Source organism: Harmonia axyridis, chromosome 6, assembly GCF_914767665.1.
Source record: "Harmonia axyridis chromosome 6, icHarAxyr1.1, whole genome shotgun sequence".
Lineage (NCBI taxonomy): Eukaryota > Metazoa > Arthropoda > Insecta > Coleoptera > Coccinellidae > Harmonia > Harmonia axyridis.
The window spans coordinates 10,367,555-10,386,637 of NC_059506.1; the positions used below are offsets into that span (position 1 = coordinate 10,367,555).

The 19,083-nt window shown below is 35.1% G+C and overlaps 1 protein-coding gene across 3 annotated transcripts in view; it reads left to right on the forward strand.

The window, feature by feature from the left end:
* Positions 1–19,083, forward strand: part of LOC123681932 (meiosis-specific transcription factor mei4-like) — a 117,474-nt gene that overhangs the window by 67,991 nt on the left and 30,400 nt on the right. For all 3 annotated transcript variants that reach the window (XM_045620301.1, XM_045620299.1, XM_045620302.1), the window contains exon 3: positions 15,914–16,351. In XM_045620301.1, the coding sequence (XP_045476257.1) occupies positions 15,914–16,351 (438 nt within the window). The remainder of the gene's footprint in view (positions 1–15,913; positions 16,352–19,083) is intronic.

The window sequence follows — 19,083 nt, forward strand, 5'->3', positions numbered from 1 at the left end:
AGTGCTGGAATTAATAAACTCGCGTGGCTCAAGGTCGAAAATATTTTTCGGCTTTACATGACAATAACGGTACACAGAATTTTGATTTCCTCTATTCCTCCCTATTTGAGGGAAAAGTTAATTTGTAATAAACCCCTTCTTTGGGGGTATATACGTGTCAATGGAAGAGCGGCTTTCCACTGACTAAAAATAAAAAAGATATGATGTTATTGTGGGTTCGGCCCGTCGCACTAGGGACAGGTCTTTTTGTTGATTTTTCTTTCTTGGGGACAGGATTATATTTCCAGGTTAATCAAACTCAATTGATTCTTTAAAATCAAATATAATAAAGCAAAAACCAAAGTTACAATATTCAAAAATTTGTACTATTTGACTCAACGGCCAAAACTTTCAATACAGAAAAATATATCTCAAATGATGCACTAATTATTAATTGAACATTGAATTTGGGAGAATCAGGACTACTCAACAAGACAAAAATAAAAAAGAACCCAAAAGATCGTTAAACTGTTACTTGCCCTTATCCCACGGGGCTAGGTTGGTATACCTAGTTATAATAAACTCTTTTTCAACTTTTCACACGAGACGTGTAATTCTCTTTTATTCACTTCACCCCCGAATCACGCACTCAAAGCTAATCTATCTTTTTAACAAAACAAAATTGAAACTTTATCTAAAACCCCTATATTTCTAATTCTGAGTCTGACCTAACTGGTATTTCTTAGAGTAAAACAAATTCTTCTTTCTTAAATACTTGAAGTTCCTTGAACTCACTCATCTACTGAATTTTCCTTTTTTATTTAACTCAACCATAAAAAATAGGACTCTTATCTTAAAAAAAAATTGCTTTACTCTAAGTCCGGTTTCGCGACCGACGTACTATTCCCGTTACTATTGACTTCCCTGAGTGCCCGATCGATACTGACTAATTTTTCTAATCCATTTTCCCAATTGATCTCTTACAGAGGGGCTTAGTTGAGGGAATTAAAAGCAATTTCATGTTATTTACCAAATATTTTTCCAAAGAATTATTCCGTTCAAATATATTAGATCATCATAACTACGTATTGAACCTTCAAAGACAAATTTATAAACCGTGTTGACCACTCAATTTATGTGGCATTTATGATCAATATACTTGAGATATAGAACAAAGAAACTGCTGAAAGATCTAATTATGAATTATCGATAATTCGAATCTCTCGCACTGCGTAGAATTTGGTTTGATTTAATTTGGAAGGTTTTACCAATTTCCCATTTATTACACTACTCCCTCCTTCGAAAAAGTTTTGGCATCGGTTGCCATAACTTTTCCCTTACTTTTAACCATATTAATAATGTAGTCCTTCCTCTCCAGAATTCACAATAACACTAACCTATTTCAATATCGCTCAAACGTAAGTTAAAATTTTCAATTTTTAAATTATAAAGCTCATCATCAACTTTCCAAATACTAATTAATAGATGCAATATGAAACTATAACCTATTTACCAAACTTTTCAAAGCATAACTGAAAAAAAAACTATATCATTTCTACCTACCCTTAGGTAAAACTTAGGTCTATGGTGGTATGTTCTCCGACATTATTCAATGATTCGACAAGTGTCCAATTTTATAAACTCAAATAAAGGAAACAAATAAATCCTAATCCTACAAGATAAACAAACAACAAAATAGAAAATCATAAAATCAATTCAGGACATCTTTTCTTCTATGCACTTCACCAACTCCAGCATGGAGTTTATTCAATTTTCGGGGTTTCAAAATTTCACTCTCGCGGCACTTCCTGGTTTCATAACACTGCTTCCTAGGGTTGTCTTGTGGAATGGTACTTTGTTTCTTCTTTGGATCTCATCCTTGTCACGGAAATAACCTTTTACTTCGACGTCCCTCATAGTTCTGGTGATTTCATCTTCTTCTGCTTGGTCATGATTTATTTTTCTCATAGGGCTGATACTCCATAGATTGGCTACCATTATTTTCCCATATATAAAATTTCATATAAGGACAATCGGTATTATAAATTCAAGGCCGTATTTAATCATACGAAATAAAGCGTTGAATACCATTAGTCCACCCATATTGGTGAGCGAATCATTTCCTCCCAATATACTAGACGTCCAAAACCCCTGGTCTGACGTCTACGGTATGCATCTGGCATACTTCTACCATTTGGATGCAGAATTCAGGATTCTCTGGGCATTTTCTTCATCCTCAGTTTGATCCTGATCCCATCTTCTTCTTCAGCTTATTATCTAAAGCTTCTCCACAAAAATATATAATAAATATCATAATAATGATCATCTTTATCAACTGCCTCTTGATAGAACTGGACTCTAACCAGTTCATTGACTACGTCATCACTTTGCAAGAAGTGTTCAGCCGTTTTTCAACTTTTCTGTATTTTCCAGATGTAATTCGGATGAAGGTTATTCCGTAAACTAGGATTCGATCCAACCATCTTCCTGCCGTTGCTTCCATCCTTCGATATTACCATTTGATAATTTATCATAAAATTTTTCATAAAAGCATTACAAAAAAACTAAACCTAGCTACATCAATTCAATTGAATGTTTCATTATCTCCGTTACAATTTCTTGATCAATTAAATCATTACAAAAACAACTAAACATAACCACCATAAACTGTATTTTATTTGAAAAAAAAAACCTCAAAAATTTTAATCAAAAATTAATAAAACTGTTAACTGTTTTTTTTTTCAACCGTTTTGCTCGCTTTTCGACGACCACAACGGAATCTACGTAATGGGCAGGAGCGATTATTTCCTGAGGGCTATCTTCCTACGACTCCCCACGATACCCAAAAATAGGTGGCTACTCCTTAAAGTTGAGAGCGCCCCTTGAATCTCACGTATAGGGCAGGGGCGATTCAATTTCCCTGAGGACATGTATCTACGTTTTGTCCCACGTCACCCAAAAATTTCAAAAATTGTAAAAAAAATTGGGTTTTGTATCATCCAAAAAAAAAATTGCAAAAATAAACTAATTATCTTATCTATCGAACAGCCAACGTCAGATTTATATTTATTACTTATTATCTTTCACCCCAGTATTAATACGAATGGAATTCAAAAACAAAATAAATCAATGTGAAATTGACAACTCTATATACTTTACTTCTACTAATTCTTTACTGAATATCCTTAGTTCCACCCCTTAAAAATTAAATCCACATAATTCAACAATAATTAGATCTGTTTCTCAAAAACTGAAACTATCCTCATAATTCAAAATGCATATTCTCACTCCTTCCCCGAGGATCAAAATCATAATATTTATTTGCTTCATTACCCCTTCAAAACTTCACATGTCAAAATTAAAAAAAAAAAAAAAAAACTTAAGTCCTTATTCTTTTTTCGAAAGTCAACTTCTCCCTAAACTCAAAATATTCGTATTCAGAATCATCTCAATAAAATCCTAAAATGAAAAAACCACTTATGTATCCTCATACAAAACTTTTATTGAAATTTCAAAATCTATTTAAAAAAAACTATCATCATTACTCCTTAAGTGTCTTAATTCTATAAATTGATTCCTTAAATAATTTTATAATACCCAAATTACTTATATGTCTCTTCAACTATTTTGAGAATCAAACTATCATAAATCCCAAAAAAAAAATTATTCTGATTTCACTTCGTTATATTTCCGGAGTTCCCAAATCTGAAATAAAATTAATCAAATTTCACCAACATTATCAACATTTTAAGCAATTATCAAAAATCTCCAAAAAAAAAAACAATTTTTCCATAATTCATCAAACCTGTAAAGAAATCACCAAAATTTCCATTAGTTATCTAAAATGTCGAAAATTTACCAAAATATCACTAACCTACATTACAATGGATTCATCGGTACACTTTTCCGTTAGTCCCAACGCCATCGATCCGGCGGAGGTCGTACCCTAGTCGATCTACGTAGAGGGATTCCTTCCTCCTCTTTTTCCTCATTTTCAAATTGCGCTCGATTGAACCTCATATTCATCCTCATCGGCGAAAATTTTCGTATCTCAGTCTGTTCGTCATCAGATTCGGTCTCGCTACCGTCCGTATCTAATTTTTCCGAAACGTCGGATTCTTCTATATCGATCCCAAACTCTCGATTTCTCGCGGTATACGATTTTAACCTATCTACATGAACGATTTGTTCCTCTCTACCCCCACATTTCCTAATTCTATAGGTCATCGGACCAAGCAATTCCACGATCCTACAAGGTCCTACCCAAGGTTCCATTAATTTTCTTGATATACCCTGTTTCTCCGACATTTTTTTTAAATGAACCAATTCCCCTACATCAAATTGAGGAACCACTGTATTTTTGTCAAATTTCTCAACCCTATAAGATTTTACCTTTTTTATTGGCTCAGTTAATTCCCGAGATTTCGTACTTGTAATATTTTGCTTCGAAATTTTTCCTTTTCCACGGATTTTTCTCTCATCTCTTTCTGTCATCCCTATCGCTTCGTTAACCCTTATTTCCTCAATATCACTATTTGACTGATTTATCCCTTCTCGTTTTGAAAAACCCTTTGTTTCAAGTACCGCTATATTTTCTATTTGAATAGCAATATCCCTCATCACTAAATTTTTTTTCTCCTCGTGATTTTCCGTTTGAGTACCGACCTCCTTATAACACGTCTTTACCGGCAATTTCTCTTTCTCGCTTAGTTTCTCCGACCTAATTCGATTTACGCGATTCTCTTTAAATTTTCCCCATGATCCCTTATTACTTGATCCCTGATTACATGACTCCACTTCCTGTCTCATCTCTATAGTTTTTTTCCTCTTTTCAAATGGCAAATTTATTCTTCGTAAAACATCTCTATTAATATGTATCGTCCCAATGTCAAAATCCTTTCGTCTTCCTGGTTCTATCTCACGATCGTTCATGGCACATTCCTTTACCCAGCGCCCCGGCTGATTATCGATATTTCGCACTCCTTGAGTTTTATGTATCGCTCTTGCATTCCTACATTCCCTTGCGAAATGACCTAATTGACCACACGAAAAACAAATCCTCTCGACGTTTTGTCCTCTTTTTCCCCAACTTAATCCAGTACTCCTACAATTTTTCGCGATATGTCCCTTCTTCTCGCATAATTGGCAAGTTATTTCAGATTCAATTACCGATATTTGTGAATTAAATGACCTGTATTCCTGAATAATTTTATTTTTCATTTCATGTAGTTTTACCAATTCTTCCGCTTTTTCTAAATCCAAGTTTTTTTCTAGTAACAAAAACATACCAACCTCCTTCATAATATCTTTTCGAAGTCCCATTTTAAATTGATTTAAAATCAAATTCCTATTTATCTTTCTTATACCCAATTCTTCCTCTTTCGTCGCTCCGGCCAAATCTTCAGTTAATAATTCCGCACCTATTGTTCTTAATCTGATACAAAATGAAGATACATCCTCATCCTGTCCCTGCATACATCCACTCAAATTCCACTGACATTCCCCCGGCAATTTTTGTGAAGTAAATTTTTGAATTAATCTTAATTTTAATTCTGCATAAGTCAATGAATTTAAAGTGATATCTGATTTAAAATAGATGTATGCTTCGCCTTCTAATTTTAGTTTCAATAGAGTGAGGGTTTTGTCCTCACTCCACCCTTCTAATTTTGCCCTTAATTCTAATTCATCAAAATATCTCAAAGCTTCTTTTCCTGTAAAATTTCCCAAAGTATTCGACATCATTCCTAACGAATAGAGTGCCATATTCACAGGTGGATTTAGAAAATGAACGTCCAACGAAAAAATTAACTAATTATAATTCAAGCCCAATAGTTGATGTACTCCAACTACCTGAATAACGTACAAAAACTATCAAAACCCGTCACACTCCTTTACCTCAACAAAATTATATGTGTTCACCTCTTATATGAAAAACAACAATACGCTCAAAACAATTCAAATTCCAAAATATATAACATAAATGAGACAAAGTTTGTTCATCCGAAAATTTCCCAATTCAACAATTTCACACATAAACTACCAAGACTAACTCTTCGGAAAATATCCAATCCCAAAAACAAAAATCAACAATTATCCCACCGCTGTCACCAAATTGTTATAAACCCCTTCTTTGGGGGTATATACGTGTCAATGGAAGAGCGGCTTTCCACTGACTAAAAATAAAAAAGATATGATGTTATTGTGGGTTCGGCCCGTCGCACTAGGGACAGGTCTTTTTGTTGATTTTTCTTTCTTGGGGACAGGATTATATTTCCAGGTTAATCAAACTCAATTGATTCTTTAAAATCAAATATAATAAAGCAAAAACCAAAGTTACAATATTCAAAAATTTGTACTATTTGACTCAACGGCCAAAACTTTCAATACAGAAAAATATATCTCAAATGATGCACTAATTATTAATTGAACATTGAATTTGGGAGAATCAGGACTACTCAACAAGACAAAAATAAAAAAGAACCCAAAAGATCGTTAAACTGTTACTTGCCCTTATCCCACGGGGCTAGGTTGGTATACCTAGTTATAATAAACTCTTTTTCAACTTTTCACACGAGACGTGTAATTCTCTTTTATTCACTTCACCCCCGAATCACGCACTCAAAGCTAATCTATCTTTTTAACAAAACAAAATTGAAACTTTATCTAAAACCCCTATATTTCTAATTCTGAGTCTGACCTAACTGGTATTTCTTAGAGTAAAACAAATTCTTCTTTCTTAAATACTTGAAGTTCCTTGAACTCACTCATCTACTGAATTTTCCTTTTTTATTTAACTCAACCATAAAAAATAGGACTCTTATCTTAAAAAAAAATTGCTTTACTCTAAGTCCGGTTTCGCGACCGACGTACTATTCCCGTTACTATTGACTTCCCTGAGTCCCCGATCGATACTGACTAATTTTTCTAATCCATTTTCCCAATTGATCTCTTACAGAGGGGCTTAGTTGAGGGAATTAAAAGCAATTTCATGTTATTTACCAAATATTTTTCCAAAGAATTATTCCGTTCAAATATATTAGATCATCATAACTACGTATTGAACCTTCAAAGACAAATTTATAAACCGTGTTGACCACTCAATTTATGTGGCATTTATGATCAATATACTTGAGATACAGAACAAAGAAACTGCTGAAAGATCTAATTATGAATTATCGATAATTCGAATCTCTCGCACTGCGTAGAATTTGGTTTGATTTAATTTGGAAGGTTTTACCAATTTCCCATTTATTACAAATTTACAGGCGCGATGTTCATGAAGTTGCCATTAGGCATGGACAAAGGCTTATGTTGCCTAGATTCGGTTCAGCCATGTTTCAGCGCTCTTTCACTTACAACTGAAAGGTACATAATGTTTACTTAATTTCATGTGGGGTGGTCTCTGTGAGATCATTGAGGAAGATTTTGAGGGAGGGTTTATCGGAAACAGATGATTTGTTGATCCGAGTTCACTGTTGCTATTTCAGGGTTATTATTTCTTGTTTAAATATATAATTTTTTGTTATTTGTATTTTCCGGGATTTTTGTATTTATTCAATTTTTTAAATTTTTTTATTATTTTTAGGTTGAGTAGAGTAGCTCAAGCTAGACTTCGCCCCCTATATTATGTTTTATTAATTTTTTGTAATAAATGCACTATTATTATTATCTTTATTCATTCTTCACCGATTAGGTTTGCTCTTAGAGAAGTCATATTTGACATAGTTATGAATCCTATTTTTCTTTTATTTCGGTAAGTAATATATCGTGCGTAATGTTTTTGGCTTGTACCTTCTGAGCTACAGAGATCACATAGTGGTTTATAGTAAGTGAATGATCGTGGGTAATTAAGAACTATAGCTTAGTTTTTTAATGGATACTTGTGTTGCTTGGCTACTTGGGAGTACTGTAATGGTTGAGTTTCTGTTTGGTTTGGTCTAGATGCACCTCTGTAGTCAGAAGTTGATATCTTCTCAATTGCCACTTACACGGTGGAAGATTGTCCGATTTTATAAGGACTAAAACATTTTTCCAGGTGAGCTGGATATATGCCATTTACTTCTTTGGTGTGAGTTGTACAAGGTGTCCTAAAAGGGTATCGGGTATTTGTTACTTCGATAAAACAAAAACTACTTAAAATAAAAAAAAAATTGTTAAATATTACAGTATAAACTGGAAAATAATTCGAAAAAGATTATGTTATCTAAATGGTCATCGTTACGCTGCTGGCACTCTTCTAATCGGGAACGAAAATTGACGATCACACGCTGATACGCTCTCGATATTGCTGCCATTTCTGAACTGATGTTTTGCTTCAATCGTTTCAAATTCGTTGGACTATTCTCATACACCTTACTTTTAAGGTAGCCAAATGCAAAATAGTCAAGTGGGCTAAGGTTGGTAGTTCTAGGAGGCCAGTTGATGTTACCCCTACGTGAAATTACCTAATTAGGGAAGAATTCTTTAACAGCTACCATTGCTTGATCAGTTGTATGGCAAGTGGCCCCATCTTGTTAAAACCACGATCTTGAGTTGTAACCTTAAAATTCCAGTAAGTCTGGACCCAAAAAGTTTCTCAGCATATCGCAATAACGGTCACTATTTACATTGAGTGGTTGGCCTCGTCGATTTTCTGGAAAATAAGGAACGATTATGCCTCTAGCAGACATAGCGGCCCAAACAACGACTTTCGTCTCGGATTTTCATCTGTCCAGTACTGACAAGTCGTCGTAACATTTCGTTGGCAAAAATTCAATCGATTAGCATAGTCTGTATCGTTCAATTCCTGAATCAATTGAATTTTATAAGCTTTCAAATGCAAATCTTTCTTTAAAATTGAATGCATGACGATTTTTTTATGCTTAATGATTGACCTCGCCTTCGGATGAATAGAGACGGATTTTGACGAACTGACGCCTTCACTTCTCGAATCGTTTCCTCGTCGCGGACTGAACGAGGGCGGCCAGATTTTTGAATTTTTACCGTCACACCTGTATTTTCCAACATCCGGATCCATTTTCTGATGGAGTCATCACTTGGTGCATGGCGTGTAAGATATAAACGTTGAAAAGCTACTATTGAATCACCGTTGCGATAATACTCTTGTACGCAGAATGCGCTATGCATTCCTGGGTACTGATCTACCGTTACTAAAACTCCAAAAAATTGCGGAGATCACGATCCCCTTCACAATCACCCCCGTAACTCAGTTTTGAATGCGGTGACAAAACAAATACCCGATACGATTTTTGGAAACCTTGTATAAATATTCTTTCGACCAATAATTCCAAAAATCGCGGTGTATACGTTCAAGAAGTTGACAACCTGTAAGCACGTGGCAGTGTTATCGTGGTCTGGTAGAGGAGTGAGCGGTTCTAAGGTGAGGAAGCGGCCAGGAGTTATGACAGAAAAACCGTGGGGATCATTACTAACGGGTGTCAGCGGACGAGAATTTAGAATAGCTTCGACCCGAGTGAAGACGTACGTGAGAATTTGCTCTCCAACAACTCTAAAAATACGCACACTAGATTGCAGACTCCCAGAGACTCCCGAAATGAGGTCCTGAAGCAGGATTGAAATGAAAAATGATCAGATGTATCTTCTGAGAATTAGTTCCCAAAAGACGTTTCTGCTTTCTTTAATGGGTCGTTAATCCGTAGAAGTAGCAGTGCAGAATTCACAAACATTATGATTTGAATGAATTACAATGCGGAAATCAGTACAGTTTATATAATTTTTGATTTGTAACTCAAACGTAGAGTTCCGTCATATTCGTTCACCTGGAATTCGCTGAAATGTGTGAATTTGGCAAATCGATTGTTCCAGAATGGCGCGAGGACATCCGGTCGTACATTTTGATTTGCAATAGAATTTCTACCAAATTCTCCAATATGTTTAATATGAATTAAACGTACTCTGGGGGCCCTTGATGTGCAGGAACTCTGGTCGGCGTTGTATCGTCTTGTTTACAATGGAACAGGATACTGGGTACTCGAAGTCCGCATCGTAAGGTGTCACGTTCCTAAATATAAAAAATAAACTGTGTTAGTCACGTTCTCAATGTTATGGTGCTACTTCAAGATTGTCACAGATCAATAGAGTTGTGAATGAACTGGCTATGCGTTAAGGGCCTTTGCTTTCATTCTTCTCATAGGATGATCTTGAGAGGTTTTCTTCATCCCGATGGGGTGATTTGCATAGTTTGGTGATGGGTCGTTTGAACTGTTTCTAGTCCGCTGTTATTACAATTACCACTTGTACCAAACCATCAATTGCGGGAAGATATTCTGTTATTTCCATTTATTGAGGATGATTTGTCTTGTTTTAGCAGTACTATGTCCCCATTGGTTAAGTTATTTTCTATATTCTTCCATTTAGTACGTTGCTGTGGATGAGATAGATACTTGCTGGACCATTTCTTCCAGAAGTCGTTTTCAATTTTCTGAATGGTTTTTCATCTTGGTATGCATATTTGTCGAAGTCTCGGAAATTCTTGACTTATTTTCGCCCATTCTTTGCGAATTTCTTCGGGAAGAGTAATGTCCCAATCATGGCCAATTATCTAAATTTCTTGAATCTTGGTGGGTTTCCGTAGTAATTGATCTGGAACATTCCACCAAATGTTGTTGTTTATTCGTTTGGAGGCCGTTGTCAAATCAGCTGGATTATTGTCTGGTGCATTGGAAGTTGGAAGTATATGCAACGCTGCATTTATTATGAATGAACTCTGAAATCTTGGTCTGACCTTGCAGTATACCATATTATGTTGCGATGATCCGGACTGAGACTGACCTATTCCAATGCCTTGTGCTTCGTTCTTTTTTCTATCTTGGGTGGTTGCATGGCTTTGGTTGATATTGATGAGGCTTCGGATCCTGAGTCGTGGTAGTTGTATTCCATGTTCGAAGATTCAATATTATCTGTGGTGATAGATACATTGTTTCCGTGGATTTTCGTTATCGATTCATTTTGTTCCCTTTGCGTATTGGGTTGATTCTGTCCATATTTTGTTGATGCTCCCTTGTATTGGATAAAATGAGCTTGTGGTTGATGCGGACTGGTTGTTTCTCATTGGGCGAGAGGTTGTTGCTGCAGCTCTCAAGTTTGATTGTGGAGGATTAGGATATCCTTGATGGGAGATTTCGTTTCGTTGCTCATCTTCTTCAAATGTTTTCATTAGTTCCTCGTACTCATCTTGGATAGTTGAAATGGTGTTTTCAAAGATTTGATCTTGACTAACGCCATTTTGAGTTAGTTTAAGTACTAGATAGGTTTCATAAATGTTTTTCCACATGGATTGGATTGCTTCTTTTTGAAAGTTGTAGATCTTTTGGTCTTTTTCGTACTGGACCAAATCCTGACTACCTGATTGTGGAATTAAATTATTTGAAATTCTTGTTTCTTTCGGATTGCTGCCATCTCAAGAGGTTTGTTGGTTATTCTTGATATGGCCTGGCTTGAAGGCTTTTCTTCTTTTGATGAAGATGTGGCTTGGCGTGAAAGCTTGAATTACTTATGTAGTTCCTCTTCTTGTTACTTGTGATTGAAGGATTTCTTGGTGATCTTACATAAACAGCAGCTGTACAGATCTTGGAGCCAAGAAAGAATCATTACGGTTGAGCGAAAAAATGTGTTTTATTAGTATCCACTGTTGCCGGATTTAGGACGCATTATTATGCCTTTCTTGAAGGATGTACATTGGAATTAAAAGAACTTTCACCTAGTGCAGCGCCCTCGAAGCAGAATTCACGTGAACTAAAAATATACACCAACTTTCATTCAACGTACCATACTAAGTCCTAAGATTCGATTTTCGAGACGGCATAACTATCTTCTGATAAAACTAAAGAGATCTATAGTTGTTCCAAAAGAAGCTCTGAGAGTCCTGAAGTATATTATTCAACGCGCGGTAATGTAGGCCATAACTAAGATGCATAGAATACCTGGTGTGTCTACTTATACCTGTAAAACTTTCAGACAAAACGGGAGATTTTTCGGATTTATACCTACTTGATTTCGAGGGATCGCGGGCTTTTCAGATGGCGCATACATCGTTTATATTTGACATTTCTCTCAATTCTCGACTCTTGTGAACCAAGGGCGTAGATTTTTTTTTTCTTGGGGAGGGATAATCGAAAAAAAAATTTTTGATGACAACTTTTATTCATATCTGTAATGTTAGAAAAAGAAGTTTGATAACGAAGTTTGAACCAAATTACTCGAAATAATTTTTGTTGTTACTAATTCGGTTGTTCTTACCTTGTTCTCAAATAAGAGTTACGAAGGAAAATGAGAAATTACTTGGATAATTTTGAGAAAAAAAAGTTTCATGAATATGAGCCCACAAAGGCTTTGCTTTCAATATACAGGTTGTTTCTAGTGTGTCGTACAGTTGATCAAATATTCATTAATCTACAGATTAGGTAAATAAATACCAAAACTTATAATTAATGCATTCATTAGAGCTTACTAGCTGGATCTTTATAATAATTTGGATTTTCCTGGGGATTACTAGAGATTTTTCTCGAAATCGATAGCAGATACGACAAAACTATAACAAACCAAAAAGTGTAGTACTGGACCAGATTTTTTTTTCTACATTTTCCTAAACTAACAGCCATTCACCAAAATATAATTTTGGAGGAAGGAAGCAGGCATCCTTCCAGAAAATATATCACCCTGTAGATTTGCATTCAAAATTAGCATATCACATAGTGAAAACTTTAAACTGAAATATCTATGGCCAATTCATATTAAATATCTTGTGAAGGGAAGGTTATACGAGAAAATAACTTGAACTTCAACACATGTATTTCAAAACAAAATGTTTGAGGACTCATGTTATAGGACTTTTTTTCTTAAAATGATCCGAAAATCTGTCATTTTCATTTGTATCTCCAATTTAGGAGCACCGTGTAATTACCCCCAGTATCCCCTTATTTCTACGCTCTTGTCGTGAACTTTGAGTATAGAACAATAATATTTTATATTCTATGGTCTGTCATTATATTCCATTCATTTGAGTAAAAATTCGATATGAACTGAATTGTAATTTATTGTGAATGTTTGCAGTGTCTAAAATCAGTATTTCCTTTATAAACGGCACCAGGCAGATGCGGGAATTCGAAAAATTTTAAAGAGCGCCACCTTACAGCACTCTGGTGGAGCAGACCACCAAAGCAACAGGTGGGTCTCTCAAAAAGTCTGAAACAAAATCGAATCAGTAAACACACCAGGTATTCTATGCATCTTAGCCATAACCCACGCAGATGAAGTAATTCATCAAGTGAGTTATATGACCATTACCGCGAGTTGAATACTATATTTTTCCTACAACTGCTAAGAAAAGTAGCGTATTCTGCATGGTTGACTCAATTGCAATACTATGTATTGCGCATACTGTGGGAAATATTATTCCCCACGGCACTTTGCCCACATCTCCTTTGGTAGACCAATGAAATTGGGTTTTTGAGTCGTTTCTATGGAAACGCAATAAATTAGCACATACTGTCAACGAAGGTCATTTTGATTTGAATCAAGTCCATTACTTGAATTATTGAAATTTGTGCAGTTGTAGGAAAAGTATAGTGTGCAACATGTGGAGAAAGTCCTTTTCTCGCTCGTGTGTTTGCGGCACTCGCCTTTCAGGCTTGTGCCACAAACTTCCACACTCGCGAGAAAAGTTGGACTTTCCCCACTTGTTGCACAATATACTATTATCTACGACTGTAACAATAAATACTGGGATGTACAGAAAAATAACTTCATTGACAAACCTTACTATTGATACTAATACTTATAGTTACCAATGACTATGGTATACAAATTTTACTCATTTTGGGATTTCCCGGACCAAAAATTCTGTATGATAATATTAGCTGATAGTGTCACTTCTGGGGGTCTATACAATATTTCTCTTCACTATATGAAGTAATCTTCCTCAGCAAAACATTCAAAGGAATTAGGTATCAACTTTGAATACGTCAAAATCTTCCCTTTCGGCCAACCGAACAGACCCATCTTTTCCGATTCATTATAGTGAGTTATTACAACTATTAAAAGATACTATTAATTGCTCAAAAGCTGTTGAATAATGAATATATAATTCAATAGGAGTAAATAAACAAGTAAACCTGCATGATTCAGAATTCGATGGTTATAATCGAGATGGATAGAAATGTATTCTATGCATCTTATAATAGTCATTATGTCATTCAAATTGTACGTAATCTAATTAGTCATAGATGAGTTTCTATTCAACGACTCATGTACTTCTATGCTTCTTGGTGCAGTCATGTACAGGGTGGGCAAATAAGCGAGGTAAGCGGCTATATCTCAGGAACCACACATCGTAGAGACTTGCGGTAAAAAATTTTACCACTAAATTAAACAAAAGAAAACACTGGAAATTGTTTTGAAGTTCATACCTCCACCGCTAGGGGGCGTAATAGCTATCGTCGAGTAGAAAAATGCATTTTACTCGAAAAATTTTCATATTAAGTTGGAAAAAAAATATCATCACTGTAAACCTTGGAAAATTCTCTATCTGTTTGAATTGTCACTTTCGATTTTACGACATCAAATAAGGGTGGGGGAAAGATAGAAATCTGACTTATTGAAATGTCTGTAACTTCAGTTTGGCTCAACATTTTTGAACAAATTAGATCTTATTTGAGAGACAACATCTTGTTGATTAAGGACAAAATATACTCATGATGAATTTGATTCAGCTGCTTCCGATAGGGAGCGCTAAGTCAGAAGTTCATTGTTTTGTTCATTTTTCTCTGAAATTTCAAATGTAATGATAGGATTTTCTTAACAGAAACAAAAATTTCATTGAATTTGCATGAAAAAACCTGCAGGTCGCAAAGCGATAATTTCAGGCGTTCTGAAGTTATGGCCGAAAGAAGATATTCTTCAACTGATGCACTGCGAAAAACCAAATTGAGTCTTCAAGTTCTAACAGAAACAGAAATCCCATCAAATTTGTATGAAAAAACCAACAGGTCGCAAAGCGATAGCTTCAGGGGTTCTGTAGTTATGGACGAAAAAAGATATTCTTCAACTGATGCACTGAAAAACTAAATTGTGTCTTTTTCGGCCATAACTCCAGAACGCCTGAAGCTATCGCTTTGCGACCTTTTGGTTTTTTCATACAAATTTGATGGGATTTCTGTTTCTGTTAGAACTTGAAGATTCAATTTGGTTTTTCGCAGTGCATCAGTTGAAGAATATCTTCTTTCGGCCATAACTTCAGAACGCCTGAAATTATCGCTTTGCGACCTGCAGGTTTTTTCATGCAAATTCAATGAAATTTTTGTTTCTGTTAAGAAAATCCTATCATTACATTTGAAATTTCAGAGAAAAATGAACAAAACAATGAATTTCTGACTTAGCGCTCCCTATCGGAAGCAGCTGAATCAAATTCATCATGAGTATATTTTGTCCTTAATCAACAAGATGTTGTCTCTCAAATAAGATCTAATTTGTTCAAAAATGTTGAGCCAAACTGAAGTTACAGACATTTCAATAAGTCAGATTTCTATCTTTCCCCCACCCTTATTTGATGTCGCAAAATCGAAAGTGACAATTCAAGCAGATAGAGAATTTTCCAAGGTTCACAGTGATGATATTTTTTTTCCAACTTAATATGAAAATTTTTCGAGTAAAATGCATTTTTCTACTCGACGATAGCTAGCCTAGCCTAGCGGTGGAGGTATGAACTTCAAAACAATTTCCAGTGTTTTCTTTTGTTTACTTTAGTGGTAAAATTTTTTACCGCAAGTCTCTACGATGAGTGGTTCCTGAGATATAGCCGCTTACCTCGCTTATTTGCCCACCCTGTACATAAACACAATTTCGAATTTGCCACGTAGGGTTATCGTTTTATTATCTCAGAATGTATTTGTTGGAATTAATTGAAGACTCTTTACAGGTTTTGTTCGAAGAACATATAGAAGACCCGAAAGCAGTAACGACTGGTTTCAATGAAGATTTAAGAATCCAAGTGAACAACACTGACCACGTCAACACAATTATGCTCAGCCCGAAGAGTGAACATGAGGATTCTCTCGAAACAGACCTAACAAGCCTGCATTGGCTGCATAATATCACGAATATTATGTCTGTTCCCAACCTACCCACACCTCCTGTGTCCCCAAAACCAAAGAAGAAAAATAATTCTAGTCAAGAAGATTTAACTATTAATATAAATTATTATAAGAAGAATGGAGATAAAAAACCCCCCTTCAGTTACGCTACGCTTATTTGTATGGCAATGGGAAAAAATGGAAATAAAATGACCCTGTCAGCAATATACCAGTGGATTAGAGAAAATTTTTTGTATTATAGGAAGGCGCACCCCAGTTGGCAGGTGAGAATGAGCAATTGCTTTCTATATAGGCTTTATTACTGCACCCTCCACCGCTATAGTCACAAACAGAGAAGACTAGCTGAATCTGGCGTCAAGTAACAAAAATGTTTTTTTTTCAAATTGCATTAGGTATGGTATTGTCCAAATAAAACTGTGTGATTTCCTTTCCTCTATGGGCAGCTATTGCTAAGTTCGTTCGTATGCTGTTATATCTAGTCGTGGGGTATTCATTTAAATCTGAAAATTCGAATCAATTCATTCAAATCATTCATTTAAAATGTTTTCTTATGACCTGGGAATATTCTTTTAGCACTCTAGCTTCGGGTAGTTCGTCGCACTTTCATGTTTCGTTGGATTCTAATGAATTTTCTAATGACTTTCAAATTCAATACAAAATAAGGATTTCAAATTAAATCCAAATCTTGATATCTTGTGATATTTTATGTGTAAAATTGTTCTTGTTCAATCAGTCGGTTTCTTCTTTGATTGACTCAAACCAATTGTTCCTCTTTCTGCTCTGTAGAGCTTCTTCAATGTTTCACTATTCCATTATTTCTACAATGTTGACTTCATGGTGGATTTCATAGTCTTGTAGCTTTTTGGGTTTTTGTATGGATTCTCTGGCCTGTTGCATATATCTTTTATTCCTTTGATATTTATGTTCATTTGAAGTTTCCTCATGTTCATTCAGAGTTTTTCTTGTTCATTAAAGGTTTCTTATTCTTGAAATTGGTCTTTTGCAGCACCTTGAATCTCTTGAACGTCTCTCAGCTTCTTGCTTGGGTCGAGGTACAACAACACTGTACTCCTCTGACTGCAACTGTGTTGAAACTAACATTCTATGATACTTTGATACCTCCGTTGACAGGATCAAATAATATATAATTAGTAGAGTTACCTTCGTATCCGATAAATGAAAGTTTTTCACTTTTCTCATCCAGTTTTTTCCTTAGACTTTTATCTGTAACGAGATAGGCTTCAGAACCGTATGGTTCGAGGTCTGGGTCTTCCCATTCATAATCCGAAAGAGGACTTACCTCCCATATCGCTAGTTAGATTATGAATGTAAACCACTGAAGTGGGCTTCAGCCCATAAACTTTTCGGTAGGTCCTTGGTTAATAGTATAGTCCTTGGTTAATAGTATAGTAGTAGTAACATTTGTTCCACAAATGTTCTGTTTTCTCTTTCACTTTCCGTTTTTTACTGGGGAATAAATACCAGTATGCTCCAAAACAATGCCCTTGGAACGAAATAGTTCTAACATATGTTTGTTTATTCGGTTCCATTATCACATCTTACTCGTTGCATTTTGTGACCTAATTTGGTTCGAGTCTTATTGATATACTCGCGAAAGCATTTATTTACGTCCGATTTACGTTTCATAAATTTAACCTCCAAGAAGTTAGAACTGTTATCCTTGAACGAAACATAATACCGTGATCCACCGATGGAATCTGGCTCATTGGACCACAATCGTCGGTATTCACCCAGTTCAATATTATTGGGTGACACTGGTGTGAATTTCAATTTATTATTCATTTTTCACAAAATAATTCATCACTATCGGTTAGTTTCAGTCCTTCTGGGTTTTTCGCAAACATTTCTTTGTACAATTTAACGTTCATATGGCCAAGTCTCTTTCATGCCATTGCAGGAACTCTTAAGAGTTCCTGTTGTTACCGAGTTAACTCCAGAGCAGCTTCTCTTTGTTTGACACAAAAGTTTGTGTAAGTTGTGGTTGTCACGAATATAGTATCTGAAAAATGGATGCCGAAATGGATACACAGAGTTGTCTACCCAACGAAAATATGTCAACTTGGGCGGAAAATGATGGTGCCGCGACACAAAAATGATCAATATACTGGACGAACTGAGGAATATTCTAATTATTATCAATGGATTTTCATCTTTGAGGCTGATTGCAGAAATAACAGATTGAAATATTTTCAAGAGAAAATTGGAGAGATATTATATCTAATGATCAATTCAAACGTTATTTCGGTATTTTTGCGCAGTGTCCGAAAAAATGTTTTATCGTTGATGGCCATACAAAAATTTTGGAATTGTTGAAAGATTTCTTCACTAAGAGACAAAAACATTTTGCTGAGAGAAATTTCAGAACGTCGAGAATGGACAGAAAAACAGAATCTGACGAAATAATAGATGTGGCTGAAAAAGAATGTGTAAGAGGGGATTTGGAGTTAGAAACCTTTGATATTGTTAAAAATGTTGTAATCGTTGACTCTCCGTTTTTTGAAGTGGCTGTCAACTCTAAAAGACACGTCATGAAAAATAATCATTTTGTTGACTTTTAGAAAATCCTGGGAAAAGAGGGTGCAGAGATATGCTCAAAAGATTCATTGTAAAAAAATCCAATGAAAAAATGAAGTAGTTGAAAAACTGTGAAAAAAAGGAATCACATTGAAATCCGCGAATGTTATTTTCAGCTATGAAGAGGTATTCTCTATTGCTGATTTATATAGTGCCTTGATAATGTTGAGAGATAGAAATTTTAGGTTTAAATATCGAATAATATTATATTCTGTGGTCTGTAGATCTAATAACATCACAATTTTGTGACAGTTCATTTTTAATGATAGGTAACAGCTCATAGAAATAGAGAGATTAATGTAAAATGTCATATAAGACGCCGATGTTTCATCTCGAATAAATTGTTTTTTCGTTACATTGAGGATTATTTATTGGAATAAATCCACTAAAAACAACAGGT